At 39.5% G+C, this 20,485-nt stretch overlaps 1 protein-coding gene across 1 annotated transcript; it reads left to right on the plus strand.

Annotated features, from left to right (window-relative positions):
- Positions 1-220: 220 nt before the first annotated feature.
- On the plus strand, positions 221-5,495 carry LOC140287986 (uncharacterized). The gene is made up of 3 exons (XM_072379162.1): positions 221-5,040; positions 5,152-5,342; positions 5,485-5,495. The coding sequence occupies exons 1-3, from the start codon at positions 221-223 to the stop codon at positions 5,493-5,495; spliced, it is 5,022 nt and encodes a 1,673-aa protein (XP_072235263.1).
- Positions 5,496-20,485: the final 14,990 nt, after the last annotated feature.

Genomic DNA, 20,485 nt, shown 5'->3' on the forward strand with positions numbered 1-20,485 from the left:
GAGCAACATCATGTTTCAAAATAAAATTCGTGATTATAGTCATACGAAATACAAAAGCAACATTGTGTTTCAATATAAAGTTCGTGATTATAGTCATACGAAATACAGGAGCAATATTGTGTTTCAAAATAAAGTCAAGGAGAATATCAAGATGAAATATCATGAAAATGATGAAATGCGCGAAAACAAAATTAAGACTAGCAATGACACTTATGCAAATATGAGAAAGAAGCAACAAGACATTGACTTTGTCATTGGTCAGTTTCGTCAAGACGTCAGCCGTGGTCCTGAATACATATGCTCTGTTTGTCATCGCTTACTTTTCAGGAAACAAGTGATTGAGTGTAAAAGATGTTATTATGAAAGCAAAAGACCAGAGGTTGCTGCACTGGCTAAGCGGTGTATAACATTACAATATTTACATGTTTGTGATACTGAATGTGGGCAGGAATGTCATTTGTCTGATAGTCCTTTTAGCAAATTATGGGTTTGCCATTGCTGCCATCAAAAAATGCTTAGAGGAAAACTACCAGAAGAGAGTGTCACTAACAACATGCATTTGGATGAAATTCCACCTGAGCTGAAATGTCTGAACTCTTTGGAGGAACATCTCATTGCTCGTCACATTCCCTTTATGAAGCTGCTGTGTTTGCCCCGAGGCCGTCAAAGAGCTTGCCATGGTCCATGTGTCTCTGTACCTGTTGATAACAGTAGCGTGACAAATGTTCTTCCAAGGAACGAGTGTGATGACAAAATGATAAGAGTCAAACTCAAACGGAAGTTGACATACAAAGGTCATTATGAATACATGTATGTGCACACTGATCGTGTAAGAAATGCACTGAGGTATTTGATCGCAAACAACAAGTGGTATGATGATGTGATTTTTAATGATGAATGGGTAAACACTCTGAATGGAAGTGATCAATGCGAGGCAAATGAGGACACCGAAGAGCTACCCGCTAACAGTGATGATGAAAATAACCTTGAAGAGCAAGCAGAGGAGGAACTGACCTACATTAAAGACCAGGGTGGCCTCTTGTCAGACACATCATTGCAACCTGTCAATCTGGGTTCAGAGATCATTGATCAGAATTTCCAGGATATACTGAGCATAGCACCAGCTGAAGGCAACAGTCCGGTTCGGTTGCTATCTGATAAAACCAACGAGGCCAAATGCTTTCCTGTTCTGTTTCCATTGGGTGGACCTACATTCCACGATGAAAGGGAATCAAAAATAACTCTGTCACGTTACCTGAACTGTCGCATTCTCAATGCTGATGGACGTTTTGGTCGCAACACAGACTACATTTTTTATGCACAATACATGTCAGAAGTGCATCAAGTCATATCTGGTGTATCAGTGGCAATGCGCAAAGGTGGTGGCAAGTCATCTCTGAAAGAAGCATCAGACCTGTTGTTGAACTCAGATTCACTAAGTAAAATATTACGAAATGATGAAGGGTACAAGTTCTTGCGAGGAATTCGTGGAACCCCACCTTACTGGATGTCAGTACAGAAAGATTTGTTCAGTATGATTCGACAACTGTCAATTCCAACATTTTTCATAAGCATGTCAAGTGCTGATCTGAGATGGCCCGAAATGCTTGGTTCTCTTTTGAGGTTGGAAGGAAAAGAAACACCTGTGGAGGATCTTGACTGGTCTGAAAAATGTGCGCTGATTGGAAGAAATCCAGTTACTGCAGCAAGAATGTTTGATCATCGATGGCATTGTTTTCTTCGTGATGTAATCCTGTCACCAGCTGAACCCATAGGGAAAATAAAGGACTACTTCTATCGAGTTGAATTCCAACAGCGTGGTTCTCCTCATGTTCACTGTTTGTTTTGGGTGGAAAATGCACCAAAGATTGATAAAGACAGTGATGCCGATGTGGTAACTTTCATAGACCGATACATTTCATGTGAGATTCCACCAGAGTCTGATGCAGAGCTTCATGAGGTTGTGAACAGTGTTCAAAAACATAGCACCAAACACTCAAAAACATGCCGTAAGAAAAATACAGTGTGTCGATTCAATTTCCCACGACCTCCATCAAGCCGTACTTTCTTTACAAGAAGTGGGAACTCAGAGGACTTGAGTGGAAAAGATGACAATACCAATGCCAATGCAATCATAAAGAAAGTGAAAACAGCACTGGACAATCCTGACTTGAATTATGATACAGTTGATGCTTTTTTTGAGTCTCTTGGGATACATCAAGGCCTGTTTGAGAGAGCATACAACATATGTTCCAAAAAGAAAAGCATTGTCCTTAAGCGAAATCCTTCTGAAATTTGGGTGAACCAGTACAATAAAGACTTACTGCGTGCTTGGCAAGGAAACATGGACATTCAGTTTGTCACCGATGCCTTTTCTGTTGTGGTCTACATACTGTCATACATCACAAAAGCAGAGCAAGAAATGGGTTTGCTGTTACAGCGTGCACAGAACGAGGCGAGGAATGGCAATCTTGATGCAAAAGCTGCGTTCAAACAGCTCGGCAGTGTCTACCTGCACAACAGAGAAGTTTCAGCTCAAGAGGCAGTGTATAGATTGACACGTATGCACTTAAAGGAATGTTCTCGGGAAGTACAGTTTATTCCTGTCGGTGAAAATCCTGTTAGGATGAGTTTGCCTTTGCATGTGCTCCAAGCTAAAGCTCAGCACCAACAGTCTGATGATGAGAGTAGCATTTGGATGACTAATGTGGTGGAACGGTACAAGAGCAGACCTCGATCAGCAGAAATGGAAGAGTTATGCCTTGCCAGCTTTTGCTCTCAATACAGAGTTATTTCAAAGTCTGAGGGTTCACAACAAAGAGAAGCACATGACATAATCCAACTCAACAACAACCGTGGCTTCATCAGAAAAAGAACCAGAACACAGCCTGCTGTCGTGAGATATCCCAGGTTTTCACCAACAAAAAATCCGGAAAAGTACTTTCATTCATTGCTGCAGCTGTTTTTGCCCTTTTATGAAGACTCGCACCTCAGACCACCTCAGTTTGATACATACGAACAGTTTTACAGAAGTGGTGCGGTGAAATGTGGCACTGACATTGAAAAAGTGCAATCAATTGTGGACTCCAATAAAGCTTTATTTGAAAAAGAAAGCGATGAGATTGACAAAGCCAAAGAACTGTTGGATAACGACATTGATTTAGAAGACGCTTGGGCTCAGATATGTCCGGAAACAGAAAGGGTACGTCTCAGTTGTTTGGATATCATGAAAAACAAAGCTGTAGATGATGAAGAAGGCAGTGATGATGTTGGTGATCTTATTCCCGACCTGACAGCAAACCCAAAGACAATATGCACTTTGGAAACTAATCACATGACAATGCCCCGAGAGGCTGCACTTGGTTTATTGCGAACATTGAATGAAGAACAGGCAGCAATATTTTATGCTGTTCGTCAGTGGTGTCTGCAGATACTCTTTGGACAGAATCCTGAACCGTTGCGATTGTTCATTACTGGTGGAGCAGGAACAGGTAAATCCCATTTGATCAAAGCCATCCACTACGAATCTACACGACTGCTGTCACAAATTGCTGACAATCCAGAGGATCTGACTGTGCTTCTTACAGCACCCACTGGTGTGGCTGCATATAACATTGGTGCTGCAACTATTCACAATACATTCTCCATTGGTGCAAATGTTAAACTGCCTTATCAACCTCTTGGTGATGAGAAGGTCAATACTTTAAGGATGAAAATGCGAAACTTACACATTTTGATCATCGATGAAGTGTCCATGGTTGACCACCGTCTTTTGGCCTACGTTCATGGCAGACTACGTCAAATCAAACAGACTGGTGATTATTCTTTGTTTGGAAATGTTTCCCTGATTTGTGTGGGTGACTTCTTTCAGTTGAGACCTGTCAAAGGCACACCTCTTTTTTCTGACAACACAGAAGTCAACATGTGGGACAACAACTTTGAAGTTGCGGAGCTTACTGAAGTTTTGAGGCAAGAAAATGCAGATTTTGCGGATATGCTGAATCGCCTCAGAGTTCGTAAAAAGAATGAATGTCTCAGTGCCCGTGATGTCCTTGCATTAAAGCAACGTGAAACTGGTGAAGGCTCCACAGACATTCACATATATGCTACAAATGCAGAGGTTGATAAATACAATATCACCAGATTGCAAGAACATTGCCCAGATGCAATCAGCATAGATGCCCAAGATTTTACACGGAGTCCCAAAACTGGAAGAATGGAACCAAAATTAGGCTTCCATACAAAGGTTTTCAACTCATGCTTGCCAAGGTGTGTGTCATTGGGCATTGGAGCAAAGGTGATGTTGAAGAAAAATATAGACGTGTCTGACGGCCTTGTCAATGGTGTGTGTGGTACGGTTGTGGAAATTATTAATGGTGAAGATGAGGATGACATTCCTATTGCTATCCATGTTGAGTTTGAAGACCCTAATGTTGGAAAGATGCAGAGGTCGAAATCCAAAAGAAGTTCTGAACGCTCTACAATTGTGGAGGTACAAGAGGATCAAGTATCAAACGCTGGTGGAATACGAAGGCAATTTCCTCTCACCCTGGCTTGGGCAATGACAGTACATAAGTGCCAAGGCCTTACTGTGGACAGAGCTGTTGTATCACTCAACAAAATCTTTGCTGCAGGGCAAGCATATGTTGCATTGAGTCGGGTGAGAACTCTTGATGGACTGATTATTGAGGACTTTAAAGAGGCAGCTATATTTTGTGATGACAAAGTAGACACAGCCATGAAAAGCTTGCCAAAGTTCAACTTTAAAAGTATTGGTTCAGCTGACATTGATCCGGTCTGCACAATTGCACTCCACAATGTACAGAGTTTGAATGCTCACTTTGACGACATGCGATCCCACAAAACCATCATGAAAGCTGACTGTATTTGCTTAACAGAAACATGGCTCAATGCAGACAGCAAAGACCAACCACAACTACCGGGATATGTCTTTAATCACAATCCAAGAGAGAACTGTTACGATGACTCTGACACAGTTTTTACAGCATTGAAACATCAGCAAAGAGGAGGAGTTGGTTTGTATTATTCAGACAACATTGATGTGCAGGTGTCAATTCCAACGAGATGCAACTTGGAATGTTTGTATTTCCATATATCTCATGTAAATTTGACTGCTGTTGTTTTGTACAGGCCAAGTTCCTACAAGATTGACATGTTTCGACAGCAGTTATCACAGGTCGTCTTTGAACTCGAGAAGCATGCAGGGAGGAAGGTGATCATGGGAGACTTCAATGAGGATGTCTTTGTTTCGTCTACTGTGGCAAAATTCCTGGAACAACATGGATACACTCAACACGTCCAAGCAGCTACAACAGAAAGAGGTACGTTAATAGATCATGTGTACTGTAAAGATGTAGGAGATGTTGTTATCGATGTTGTACAGACATACTACAGTTTCCATGAAGCAATTCTTATCTCACTGTTGTAATATTTGTGTTTACAATGTGAATTATTCACCATTAGATGTTCTGTAGATGTTCCGTCCGCTATTTGGGGTTTGGGGGGGTCGCAAGGAGGGAGCGATTTACAGGACGGCTCCTTGCAGGGAGTGGGAGGGTATTTAATCTATTTTCCAAAAGAAGTTTTGTGTTTTGGAGACCAGGGCTGGTTAGCATGCTTCCAAACAAAAGAAAAAAAATAATATGAGTGTCTGTCTGATATTTTGTGATTGTCGCAAGTGCAACCCTAGCTATCACAGCTACTTAGTAACTTTCTCCCTCTCTTTCAGTTCATCATTGACAGATTAGTTGGCACACAATTATGTTCATGCTTTTGGAATGGGTTACTGTTAAGATCTTAACAGATGTGATCTTAACAGTAAGATCTGTTAAGATCATATCTGTTAAGATCACTTGTTAAGATCTTAACAGATCTTAACAGATCTTAACATGTGGGTCCATTTAAGACTACAGTCATTTTATTTTTAGTTTATTTTTAGTCACTGCCCCATAGTCACTGCACTTGCACTTTGTCTCCTGTACTGACTACCCTTACATAAACTAGCCCTGGTCTCCAAATAAAAGCACATTGAACAATATCTAAACATAAGCTTGGTGAAAATGTATTTTCATACATTTCAGACAATTTATTGTCTCGATAAATAAATGATATGCTCAGTCAGCTCATTTGAAGCCATTTAATCATTAGGCCTATCTAATTATAACGTGAATGTAAGGAGTTTTAAAAATGTGTTTTATCCATTACAGTTCCAGGCTTATTTAGTTCAATATGCTGTGTGCTTTTTTAAAAGTTTTTTCTTCTTTTAAAGGAAAAAGCCATACATATTAAAAATTTGTGACACAACCTTAAACCAAACTTCTTTTGGAAAACTTGTTACTTCATTTCATTCTTGTTTCTTTGTTTTTACAATTGATCACAAGTGGGCAGGGATGGCTATGCTGTAATTTCTATCTTTGTTTGTCATTCAACTGTCTAATCAGCATTATGTTCACCTTGCTTCTAAAAAAATTCAACTGTGCTACACTTTCTATGCAGCATCTTTTCTTGGTTATCTTTGTAATAACAAAGATAAAGACATTTTAAACATAAAGTTGTTTAAGAACCTGTTCAGCTCGATCATGCATGGTACAGACAGTTTCTGTAATGTATAGAATCGGTTGCAGTGTCTAAACAAAAGAGACAATTTTGTTGTTTGCATGTACAGATACTGGTACCACCAACTACGTCAAAAACATAATTATGCTACTTTCAAATGTAACCAATATCAGACTGTTGCTCATGTGTTGGCCTGTACGAGTAGTGGCACAATAACCCGAAGAGAATTTATGTGGATATGCCACTGTGATCTTACATTGATTCCTTGTTCATTTCTAGGGATACAGCAGGGCATACTTACAATAAGAACATAACCTTTTGTCAAATGTCTACATCTCCTGAAGTCCTGCTCACTTGTGATCCAGTTTTGTAAACAGGGTCTTTTAACACTGTGTACTATTTTCTAATAATGTTTCTGTTGTACACTATTTTATAATGTTAATTTAATGTAAAAATTCTGTTTTGACAGTTATGGGACCATTCACTGCATTAATTGTGTGCGTGAGTGAGTAACACAAGGCTATTGCATTTGCCTTCATTTTCAGTATTTTTTGTTTTCAATTTCTGTGTTGTGTGTCCCATTGAAGATGAATTGTTGTTAGGCTTTTCTGGTTTACTTGTTGTTTTTATTTCATCACTGTGCATTTGTAATAGAGTTAAGTATTACTTAAGGATTACTTAAAAATGGGCAGTTATTTTGCAAAAGCCAACTAAGGAATATTGCCCACTTTAAGGTGCACAAAAAAATGTTTGTAAGTTTACTGATGTCAAAGAACTGTACAAATCATGTTTTCCCAAAACTTAAAAAGCTGTGTGGACCTTGCCTATCTACCTGGTTCAATTCCCACAGCATACACAGACGATGAAACCTGCAAAGACTTTTGAACATCAGCTATACAACCTGCAAAAACAGCTGTCACTCATTTGACTTTTGCATCCTTGGTGCTTCGCAAAGCTGAAATGTCTTCATCTGTGCCCTGGAACTTCAAAAGAAACTACACCTCTTGAAAATATGATTATTGGAAACAGACAGGAGAAATGATGGAAATTTTGTGAGTATCTCCCCTTCCACAATTAGAAATTCACGTATCTTTCACAAGATTTAATGAACAAACATTGTTCTGTGTTTATTGCTGACAGTAGTTTTCCACCTGTGGTCCATGCCTGTATTTGGGTATTTCCAACTGAACCCTGGCCGTCCAAGACCCATTTGAAGAAAAAAAATGACAGCAGTCTGACTTAATGGTCCTTGATTTAATTTCATTACGTGAGTATCAATTCATGCTTTTGCTTTAAATAAATGTATAACCTATGTATTTTGCCAATGCTGAAAATTTCTTTGATTTATTCATTACTAGATGTATGTCCAACATCTGCAGCCCACTGAATGATTTGTACCAGCCACAGAACCTGTTGATGGTCATCGACCTTTACTATCCATGGTCATTCCTAAAGACTGCTGTGTTTCACTGTACACCTTCTGAACTGCAGAAATGTGATTCCAAGAAATGTTTCTCAGTGACAAAACATGTAAGTATACAGACTGTTCCAAACTACATTTTAATTGTCATTTTTCTATGTTGTTCAATATTAGGAATGAAGTGCTTTATTTTGTTTGATTGGCCTGCTGAGGAACATGTACCAACCTATCTAGTATGCATGTTTTATGCGATTTTTTCTTACAACACATTGTTCATTGCCAGGTATTGAATGTGCACTGAGGGTCATGTCGCTTTAACAACATCCATAGAACAACAGGAAAACACTGTGCTATGATCACCATAATGGAAGATCTTCTCAACTCGACTGCTCAGAGCCGATGGATATAATCTGTGGACGTAACAACACAGTTCTACAAGTTGATCTGGCTTCTTAACGTTTGCTGCGGACACTTGCTGAGACTGTCTGGAGCAGTCTCCTATCTCCTCTACTACTTCTGCAGCTACAAATTTTCAAGACATCAACTCCATGCTTGCTTTTGTGACTCTTATAAACAGTGAAGGTACTGACTGCTCCTGCAGTCAAATTGTTTGTGCATACTGCAAAGTCTCTATGTAATAAGGTAACCTCAGCTGAAATTTATGTTCATCACAGAGTCCTTGCTCTGACGACACAGTCCTTGGGAAACTCCGCACAGTACTTCATGCTTTCACCACATCAAAACTAGATTATTGCAACTTACTTTATACAAGCCTTACTCAAATGACCTTAAGCTGGCCTTACACTATACTTTTTTTCAGTCTTAAGAGTCTGAGATTAGATTTGATAAGTCCTGCCGAAATCTCAAGTAATGACAGAAGCACAGCACACTGCCTTTCCACTAGTTACATATTGAGCGAGTATGACTGGACAATGTCCAACTAGTGAGCTGTTATCTCACAGTAGTCTTTCACAAATCTTAAACAAATCTTTTTCATGTCTTTCGGTGTAAAGCCAGCTTTACCCACAGTACATCTTGTCCAGGATGCAACTGTCACAAGTACAAAAACACGAAATACTTCACCTTTGTTTTTATTAAGCTGCACTCGCTGGCAGTGAAATTTAAGATACATTTTAAAATTCTTTTAATAAAAAAAAAAACAACATTGAATGGATCGGCTTCTAAATGTATCACTGACTTAGTAAGACCTTATTCTGCGTTTAGTTAGGTAATCCTCCTAAAACCTTGTCTCAATTCCCTTTTCACTTAAAAAAATGGGGGAACTTCCTCTGTGGTTATACTCATGCTCTGGGATGATCTCATTCATATCAAATGTTGTACAACTACAAATAGTTTTGTTGAGTTGTTTATTTTGTTATTAAAAAAATAGTTTGAAATACTCTTGATCATGTTTTTTATTTTATTGTTATTATCATTACTAAGATACAGTATATGCCCACATAAAATACCTATATCTTCCAAACGTCACTCAAATTTTTGGGTCTCTCAAATAAGTGGTCACGGGTCTGTTAGAAGTTTGAAGTCAAAACATCAAATGGTTGTCGAGATATGGCCTGACTTCATGTTCAGCGGTGTTAGTGTTTGATTGGCTGCTACAGGCAAACGGAAGCTAGATTAAAAAATACACATGATACCTTTTATGAGGCTTGGTCTGAAGAATCTATGTGTCAGGTCCCGTGGAAATCAGACAATCTGGGTGAACTGTAATGTGTTGTGAAGGTTTTTTATATAATTCAAAATGGCGGACAATCCAAGATGGCGCTCATGACGTCATAGTGTGTGTTGACCTCGGCTATATCCAGGGATAACAACGGCACCTCATTTGTGAAATTTGGACAAATGGGTCCAAAGATATAAGCAAAAATGCATTTTTGCTAAATATAGCGCCCCCTATAGGTCAAAGATCACTACAATTCTTGGGCCTCTTAAGGATCGAGTTATGAGTCTGTGGTAGGAGTTTGATGTCAAAAGACCAACCGGTTGCTGAGATATGGCCTCACGTCCTTTTTGGCGTAGTCGCCACAAATTTTGATTGATTATATTGGGTGAACAAAGTTGAAATTGAAAAATCCGCTTCGTATCCTTTGTGTGGATTCGTACAAAGATACTCTGTGCCAATTTTCATGAGAATTGGTCAAAATGTGTGACCTGTGAAACTTTTTGAAGGTTTTCAACAAAATCCAAGATGGCGGAAAATCTAGTTAGACGGAAAATGACGTCATGGGGTGCGTTGGACTCGTCATGATCCAAGGATTCCAACGATACCTTGATTTTGAAATTTGGATCAACGAGTCAAAAGTTATTTCGCTGAATGGGCTTCAAACTTTGACATGTTGGTGGCGCTAGAGAGTTTAGAATTTGGGCACGAAATTTGTTGAATTTGCTAATGGGAATGTGCTAAATAGATGTGCCAAATTTCACAACTTTTTACCATTGCGTTAATGGGGCTGCCATAGACTTCAATTGCAGCGGAAAGTAGAAGAATAATAATAATAATAATAATAAGAAAAACTACTAAAACAATAGGGTTCTGCAGCTTCGCTGCTAGACCCCTAACAATAGGGTTCTGCAGCTTCGCTGCTAGACCCCTAAAAAACAGCTAAAAATATAGCTGCAAGCAGCGATGGCGGGGTCTAGCAGAACAGCAGGTAAGCCTGCGGCTGCTCAGGAGGGCATCATGAGTCCATAGACCAAGTTTGGTATTTCAGATGAACTCGTCTTTATCCAGGGATTCCAACGGTACGTCATTTGTCCAATTTGAACCAACGGCTCCAAAGCTATGAGCAAAATGCAGTTTTTCTACTTATAGCGCCCCCACTGGGTGGAAGTGCACCACACTTCTTGGGCTTCTTACAGACCTGATCATGAGTCTGTGTTAGAAGTTTGATGTCAAAAGAGCAAATGGTTGCTGAGATATGGCCTCACGTCCTGTTTGGCGCGTCATTGCTAAGTTTGATTGGCTGCTATGGGCAAAGGGAAACGAAATTAAAAAATCCACATGATAGCTTTTGTGAGGCTCGGTCTGAACATTCTATATGTCAAGTCCCGTGGAAATCAGACAATCTGGGTGACCTGTAATGCGTTTTGAAGGTTTTTGATATAATTCAAAATGGCGGACAATCCAAGATGGCGCGCATGACGTCATGAGATTTATTGACCTCGGCTATATCCAGGGACTCCAACGGTACCTGATTTGTGATATTTGGACAAACAGGTGTAAAGTTATGAGCAAAAATGCATTTTTGCTAAATATAGCGCCACCTATATGTCAAAGATCACTAAAATTCTTAGGCCTGTTAAGGATCGAGTTATGAGTCAGTGTCATAAGTTTGATGTCAAAAGACCAACCGATTGCTGAGATATGGCCTCACGTCCTTTTTGGCGTTGTCGCCGTTAACTTTGATTGGTTGTAATGGGTGAACAAAGTCGAAATTGAAAAATCCGCTTCGTATCCTTTGTGTGGATTCGTCCAAAGATACTGTGTGCCAATTTTCATGAGAATTGGTCAAAATTTGTGACCTGTGAAACTTTTTGAAGGTTTTCAACAAAATCCAAGATGGCGGAAAATCTAGTTAGACGGAAAATGACGTCATAGGGTGCGTTGGACTCGTCATGATCCAAGGATTCCAGCGATATGTTGTTTTTGAAATTTGGATCAACGAGTCAAAAGTTATTTAGCTGAATGGGCTTCAAACTTTGACATGTTGGTGGCGCTAGAGAGTTTTGAATTTGGGCACGAAATTTGTTGAATTTGCTAATGGGACTGTCCTAATTAGATGTGCCAAATTTCACAACTTTTTACCATTGCGTTAATGGGGCTGCCATAGACTTCAATTGCAGCGGAAAGTAGATCAATAATAAATATAGCTGCAAGCAGCGATGGCGGGGTCTAGCAGAACAGCAGGTAAGCCTGCGGATGCTCAGGAGGGCATTATGAGTCCACAGACCAAGTTTGGTATTTCAGATGAACTCGTCTTCATCCAGGGATTCCAACGGTACCTCATTTGTCCAATTTGAACCAACAGCTCCAAAGCTATGAGCAAAATGCAGTTTTTCTACTTATAGCGCCCCCTCTAGGTGGAAGTGCACCAGACTTCTTGGGCTTCTTAGAGACTTGATCATGAGTCTGTGTTAGAAGTTTGATGTCAAAAGAGCAAATGGTTGCTGAGATATGGCCTCACGTCCTGTTTGGCGCGTAATCGCTGAGTTTGATTGGCTGCTACGGGCAAAGGAAAACAAAATAAAAAAATACACATTATAGCTCTTGTGAGGCTTGATCTGAACATTCTATATGTCAAGTCCCGTGGAAATCAGACAATTTGGGTGACCTGTAATGCGTTTTGGAGGTTTTTGACATAATTCAAAATGGCGGACAATCCAAGATGGCGCGCATGACGTCATGAGATTTATTGACCTCGGCTATTCCCAGGGACTCCAACGGTACCTGATTTGTGATATTTGGACAAACAGGTGTAAAGTTATGAGCAAAAATGCATTTTTGCTAAATATAGCGCCACCTATAGGTCAAAGATCACTAAAATTCTTAGGCCTGTTAAGGATCGAGTTATGAGTCAGTGTCATAAGTTTGATGTCAAAAGACCAACCGGTTGCTGAGATATGGCCTCACGTCCTTTTTGGCGTTGTCGCCGTTAACTTTGATTGGTTGTAATGGGTGAACAAAGTCGAAATTGAAAAATCCGCTTCGTATCCTTTGTGCGGATTCGTCCAAAGATACTGTGTGCCAATTTTCATGAGAATTGATCAAAATTTGTGACCTGTGAAACTTTTTGAAGGTTTTCAACAAAATCCAAGATGGCGGAAAATCTAGTTAGACGGAAAATGACGTCATAGGGTGCGTTGGACTCGTCATGATCCAAGGATTCCAGCGATATGTTGTTTTTGAAATTTGGATCAACGAGTCAAAAGTTATTTAGCTGAATGGGCTTCAAACTTTGACATGTTGGTGGCGCTAGAGAGTTTTGAATTTGGGCACGAAATTTGTTGAATTTGCTAATGGGACTGTCCTAATTAGATGTGCCAAATTTCACAACTTTTTACCATTGCGTTAATGGGGCTGCCATAGACTTCAATTGCAGCGGAAAGTAGATCAATAATAAATATAGCTGCAAGCAGCGATACGGGGTCTAGCAGAACGGCAGGCAAGCCTGCGGCTGCTCAGGAAGGCATCATGAGTCCATAGACCAAGTTTGGTGTTTGAAATGAACTTGTCTTCATCCAGGGATTATTACAAATGTAAAGATGTGTTTAACGTGCTGTTTTTATGTGCACATGTATGTTCGCAGGGATAAACGTAACTATTTTGAAGGGCCATCACAGAATTAAGAGTTTTATTTTGAAGAGGTAGAACGCGTCACTCTGGGAAACTGGGCCTGCCTGCCATTCGTCTCGAGAGCTTCGATACAGGTAAGACGTGTGTGCTTGATTGTTGCTAAGCTAGTGATTGCAAATGATGTTCGTGTATTTGATCCCATTGTGTTAGTTATACTGTTCCTGAGAAAGCTAAAAGTAATATGATGATATAAAATAAGGCAGAGTTTGACCGTTACTTTTTGAAGTCTGTGCGATAGCAATTAACGTGGCGTATGTTGGTTCGTGAAAGGTAAGATGGCCGACGCGGCCTTGCAATTATGAAGTTGGCAAATGTTGCTTGCGGTGTTTTGCTAAGCGAGTGATTGCAAATGATGTGTGTGTATTTTATCACTGTGTTAGTTATACTGTTCATGAGAAAGCCAAAAGTAATATGATATAAAACGAGGCAGAGTTTGTCCGTTTCTTTTGTAGTTTGTGCGATAGCAGTTTTGCAACACATGCTTGGGAATGTGCTCCAAAGAAGCTTTTAGCATTAAGAGCTTCTTAGCTGATCTGGGAAACGTGGCCTATGTTGCTTCGTGAAAAGTAAAATGGCCGACGAAACGTGGCCTCTGTTTGTTTGTGAAAAGTAAAATGGCCGACGAAACGTGGCCTCTGTTTGTTTGTGAAAAGTAAAATGGCCGACGCGGCCGTGCAATTATGATGTTGGCAAATGGTATTTGCGGTGTTTCACCGCGTTAGTCAAGAGGATCTGTTGGCAGATAGTACGCGTTCATAATTAAATGGTAAAAAGCACGTCTGATATGTTGTCTGACAGTCGAAGCATTTATTAATTTAAGTAATTGGTTTGATGTTTGATTCGGCGGGGAGGGAGGTGGTGAGGTGAAATGAAATTAAGTGATGTACAGCTGTGGTGCATACATTCGGGATGTTGAAAGAAGGTCAGTCGATTTTAAAATGTTGTTTGAAGAACTTATTGTCAAAAAGTCCTAATTGTTAATGATTTAGTGTGCTTTTCGCGTAAGAGTAATGGGATGAATGCATTGGGTGAATGCTAGCTTGTAATGTATTTATCAAGAATGAAACAATCGCGCTAATTTAAGACAACCGCTCTGAAAGAATCGGGGAATAACTGTTTATTTTTCAGATTAATTGAAGCGTTGTGGAGGCCGGTGGTGGTTTATTATTATGCTATGTGACTTAATGAAACCATTATCCCTCTCTGTCTGTTTGAGGTGTGATGTTGGCCGTGTTTATATGTGCTTAATGTACTCACTGTAATTAATGTAAAAGCAGACACTGATAATTTAATGTGATTTGTGTCCAATGATTGGAGATGGAGAACGCTTTAATTTGTAAAATGTACAGAAAGCAGGCAACTATGCAAATATTTTGTATTTAAATGAACAATGTGTTGGTCACTTGTTTGACCCACACACATGTACATGTATATTGCCATGTCAGTGGGTTCTGCTCCACATTGTCAGCGTTTGAGAGATTCATTAAATACATGTCAATTAATGGAATAATCATGTGATGCAAATGTGACTTACATTGAGTTTAAAAAACAGTCATCACTATTCATTGTATTAAAGTATAAATGAAAACGGATGATAAAAGTAGCAGTGGTTGGCATCTCAAGTCAGTGGCAGCTGATTTGAGTGTATTGTGGCTGTCCTAAGAAACTAATTGCTTTCATGTTGATAAGGATTTGGCTTCTAATGTAGTAATATTATAAAACAATCACATAAGAAGTGAAAGTGAAATTTATTATGAAAAATTATATTATACAAAACACTTAAATCATAAAAAGTGATGTTATGCATAAATGTACTGTTGTGAGCCATTTTATAATGAATGCTAATTGATAATCAATTATACTAAATAATTGATAATGAATGTTTATTATTTTAAATGTATGTTGAAAATTGTTATAGAAAATTGTATTTCTGAAATATTTTGAATGGTTGAAGTAGTATTTTCTTACTTGCATTAGTACATCTGGAGGAACACTTTTGACCATATTTATATTAATAGTATATCTGACTTTGATAGTACATGCAGATGTGTAATAAATGTGATAATGTGGTTCAGAGTTTCTAAAAGTAGAATGGGAGGCAGAGCCTTCAGTTATCAGGCCCCTCTCTGTGGAACCAGCTGCCAGTTTGGCTTCAGGGAGCAGACACCCTCTCTACCTTTAAGATCAGGCTGAAACTTTCCTTTTTTGATAAAGCTTATAGTTAGGGATGGCTCAGGTGGGCCTGAAACATCCCATAGTTCTGCTGCTATAGGCCCAGACTGCTGGGGGAGCTCATCAAAGAAGAGCCATCGTTGTCAAAGAAGAGCCATCAGCATCATCAAAGACCCTACCCACCACTCTATACGCACTGCCCTGCATCAAGTTTACAACTTTCATCTCCATGTTGCTGCTTGCCTCATTGCACCTTTTTGTAACTCAATACTATTGCACTCCAGCAACATACATACCTTAAGGACTCTTGATACACTGACAGTCTATAATGTATGCCCACAGTTCTGCTGCTTGTTATATGTTACCGTTTACTGTTAGCGATATCTGATATCAATTGCACTTTGTTCTGGTGTGCTGTAAGTCTCAATACAGTAATTGTCTTAGTTGTATGTCAACTTTTAACTCGTGCACATTTGGAGTTAGATAAATGAAATTTCAGTCTGCTTGCAATGTACTGTTGAAAAGCTTGATTGACGATGGAGTTGACTTTGACCTGTCACACCTTTCATCACTTTGATGCTGATTTTATGTACATGTGACATTATTGTGGTTGTTAACTTGTTTCCCTGTTCCAACCGTTATCCTTTGAATGGTGTTATGGTGGTTTTTCCCCCTCTTTTCTGTCTTCTCAAACCCCAGCTGGTCGAGGCGGACGGCCACCCTTCCTGAGTCTGGTTCTGCCAGAGGTTTCTTCCTGTTAAAAGGGAGTCGTTCCTTTCCACAGTCCCTCAGGCTCAGGACGGGAGATTGGACTGAAGACAAGTTTCGGTGCAATCTGTTGGTTTCCTTAGCTAGGATATTATTTTTGAATTGGCTCTATGTGAATACATTGGATTATTTTTAAATGAATGGATTTCATTGGTTTATTATGACAATGAATTGAACTCCAATTGGCTTGAATTGAACCACATCATTTAAATGCCTTGAGATGACATTTGTAATTTGGTGCTATATAAATGAAACTGAATAGAATTGAATGTGTGGGTTCGAGATTATGTGTTATTTTGCTTTCACTTGTATCATGATATTTCTTTGTTTTCCAGATTTGAATTTGCAAGCAATTGTTGGAGAGGTAAGCACATGAATAATAATGTGGGAGTATTTTATAGAAACTTACTGACTTATAGCAGTTGGGGTCTTTGACAGTACATCCTGGTACATGATCTTCTGCATCAAAATTGCCAGACATGAATAAATGGAAATTTACAGAACTGCTGAGTCTTGTTCTGCCAGAGGTTTCTTCCTGGTTCTGGTTCTGCCAGAGGTTTCTTCCTGGTTCTGGTTCTGCCAGAGGTTTCTTCCTGTTAAAAGGGAGTCGTTCCTTTCCACAGTCCCTCAGGCTCAGGACGGGAGATTGGACTACATTTGTAATTTGGTGCTATATAAATGAAACTGAATAGAATTGAATGTGTGGGTTCTAGATTGTGTTATTTTGCTTTCACTTGTATCATGATATTTCTTTGTTTTCCAGATTTGAAATCGCAACCGATTGTTGGAAAGGTAAGCACATGAATGATAATGTGGGTGAATTTTATAGAAACTTACTGACTTGTAGCAGTTGGGGTCTTTGACAGTACATCCTGGTACATGATCTTCTGCATCAATATTGCCAGACATGAATAAATGGAAATTTACAGAACTGGTGTGTGTCTATTTTGTATGAGACAGTACTTGTTTAAGATTATTATTATTATGTATCACTGAGGCTTACATGAGTTGCATCTTTTTTTTTTTTTCGTTTTGCATTTATTTTGGCAATATGATCTTCAAACTATTCCAACTTTATTATGACATTTTCACATTTGTTTAATGTTTATTAATATAGAGACCGAAGGAAATGAGTGGCACATGTCTCAACCAACAGTTTCCATTACTGATATGTTTTAACTTTGTGTTCCAGATGCCACGTCCCAGCAAACGGTCTTTGGCCTACAAAAAGAGTCTGGGTGCTGCTGCAGCCAAGGAGTCCTCTGAGGGGGTTAGAAACATCACTATTTTTGTTCACAAGTATTATAATTGTGTGTGTTTGGCAAATATGTTATCCCGTGGAATACTAATGATCTAAATCTCATGCCTGCCAACATTTGACTTTTGCAGGAGTTTCCCACCTTAACTTTCCCTTCGTGCTCACAGTTGGTCATTTCTTTGACTACATTTCCAAATTCTTAGAACATTGTGATGAATATTGATATATCTTTAACATTTTTCCATCATGGCGTTAAAGAAGGAGTAAAACGTTGACTTAGTCAGGGACATTCCTCAAGAACAAGAAGCTGTGGCCAAGACATACCATGTGTTTTGCAAAGGTTGTAGCACTGTCTTTACGGTAGGGTGTAGTGGCAAATATTAGTAAAGGCTCAATTCAAATGAGCTGTGAAAGAGCCTCCTTATTTTGTATTGAAGTGTTCTATTTTCACAACATAAATTAGGCAGTTATGAAATATGTGCATTCCTATATCAAAAAACGTGGAGATTACTAGTGATAAAATGATTTTAGTGGTGCTGTATCAGATGATAAAGGAAATGTGTTACATTACAACTTATTGTTTGTTCTGTGTGTTGCAGATTCCCTGTCCCAAAGAGGGGTTGCTGGATGGTGCCGAGGCTGGGCGTCCTCGTATAAAAAAAGCCAAAACATTCCCCCTTCCCCAAATGTCAAAATCCCCAATCAAGGCATCTGAGGCAAACTTGTGCAATGAACTGTCAAAAAACCTGTGCAAAAACCTGTCAAAAAACCTGTGCAAAAACCTGTGCAATGAACCCTTGAAAAACCAAAAGCCAAATTCTCAAACTGTATCTACTGACTGTGCAGTTGATTTTCCAGAGATATCTGTGCTGATGGGGTCGTTTCATCAAGGTCATTCCCGGTTTGGAACCGTGCGCAACAAGCAGTGTGGTGCCATCAGTCTGACAGCAGTTCTGAAGAGCAAGACCAAGAACGTGTGGACCTGGAACACCAGAGATCTGGATGATGTGTTGATTAAAGGAACTGTTATTTACAGGTCGATGAGTGCACAGGGAAGAATAAATGATAGTGTGGCACGCCGTGGTTACATTTCTGTGTCTGAACTGCCTACACAACAGAGAATGTGGAATTGTAATTTTGCAATAAACTTTGCTGAATCTTACACTGGATTTGTCTATATTGATGATTATGACCAAGCTTTGCAGGATGTGGCCATGCCTTTTGATGAAGCACTTCAGCGAGCACTGTTGGGTAATGATGCATGTTTGTTGACAGTTTGTGCTAGTACATGTGCTATAATTAATGAAGATGGAAGATTTGCCTTTGTGGATTCACATGCAAGTGCAAGGATTAACCAGCAAGGTGAGAATGCTAGTTGTGTTGTATACATTAGTTCTGTACAGTCTCTGGTTAGCTTTGTATATGATTATGCACGATCGTTTAACGTAAGGACACCGAGCTTTGAAGTGACAGGAGTGAAAGTGGTAAGCAACGTCAGTACTGACACACGAGCACAGATGACCGAGCCATCGTCCAGTCACGTCACAACTACTTCACACATCCGCCCGCTGTACAGCAAAGTGGTAACAGGTGAGAACAAAGTCTGCAAGCAGCAGTCCTCTGTTGATAAGCCTACGGTCGCTTCAAATGTCGGTAATGGTTTTAACGGAACAGTATATTCAACAGAGACGCAATCGCACGTCAATGAGTCCGCTCCTGGTGACGTAAGCACATCGAATGCCACATACAGCTGGCCGCTGTACAGCAAAGTGCTAACAGGTAAACACAAAGTTTGCAAGCAGCAGTCCTCTGGTGGACCGACTAAGGTTGCTCAGAATGTAAACGTTGTTGATAATAAAACAGTAACTTCCATTAACGTGACTGCCGATCCTGATGTGAAGAGGTGTTTGGACGCTCCTGATGATGTAATCGTGAGCAATGTAACGATTGCCAAGCAGCCTTTTAAACCACTGACCCGGCAGGACCGCGATTACTTGTGCAATAAATTAGGATTGTCAAATGAAAATACTGACAAAGACCACATGATAGCTGACGTGGATGAGATGGGGTGTCCTTGCAACATTAAAAGCATAAAACCAGATGGAAACTGTTTTTATCGTTGTCTTGCCTTCAGTGTCTGTCACGATGAGGAGAAACATTTGAAAATAAGACGGGCTGTTGTACGACACCTTCAGAACAACAGTGGTAAATTTGCACAGTATTTAAGAAATGAATATACATCTGTGCAGGACTATGTCACAAAATCAAGGATTTACTACTGTGGGACCTGGGCAAAAGAGATCGACATATTTGCTGCCGCCGATTTTTTCCAAACTACTATCTTCACCTTAAATGATGGGAGATGGAACATGCACAGACCTACTGTACAACCACACATTCAGAACTGTATATATTTAAGTCACACTGCCAATCATTATGAGGTTGTAACATGTGTCAAAAACAGGAATACACAGAGTCCTTGTGCCGGAACATGCCAGTGTATCGGTGATGAACAGTTAAGACCCCAGCGGAAGAGAAAGTTCACTGAGTCCGACAAGAAAGCAGAAAAAGAACGTCTACGATGCAGTGACATCAATGTGAAGAAACGAAAAATTGAGACTGAAAAGACAAAATATAATGAATATGAGTGCATTAGGAATTCCAAACGTGAGACATCTCGTAAAAATTTTCAGAAGAACAGCAAAAATTCAGAGTTTCGGAAAAAGAAATGTGATTATTTCAACAAAAACTATGGAACCCAAATGCAGTTCAAGGCACATATACTTGCACAGCGTAAAAATAAATATGGTACTGATCCAAATTATAAAAAATCAAAGTGTGAATCATCAAAAAACACTTATAAGACAAACATCTTGTTTCAAAATAAAGTTCGTGATTATAGTCTTAGGAAATACAAAAG

Source organism: Leuresthes tenuis, unplaced genomic scaffold (assembly GCF_036924035.1).
Source record: "Leuresthes tenuis unplaced genomic scaffold, fLeuTen1.0.hap1 SCAF_195, whole genome shotgun sequence".
NCBI classification, from domain to species: Eukaryota; Metazoa; Chordata; class Actinopteri; order Atheriniformes; family Atherinopsidae; genus Leuresthes; species Leuresthes tenuis.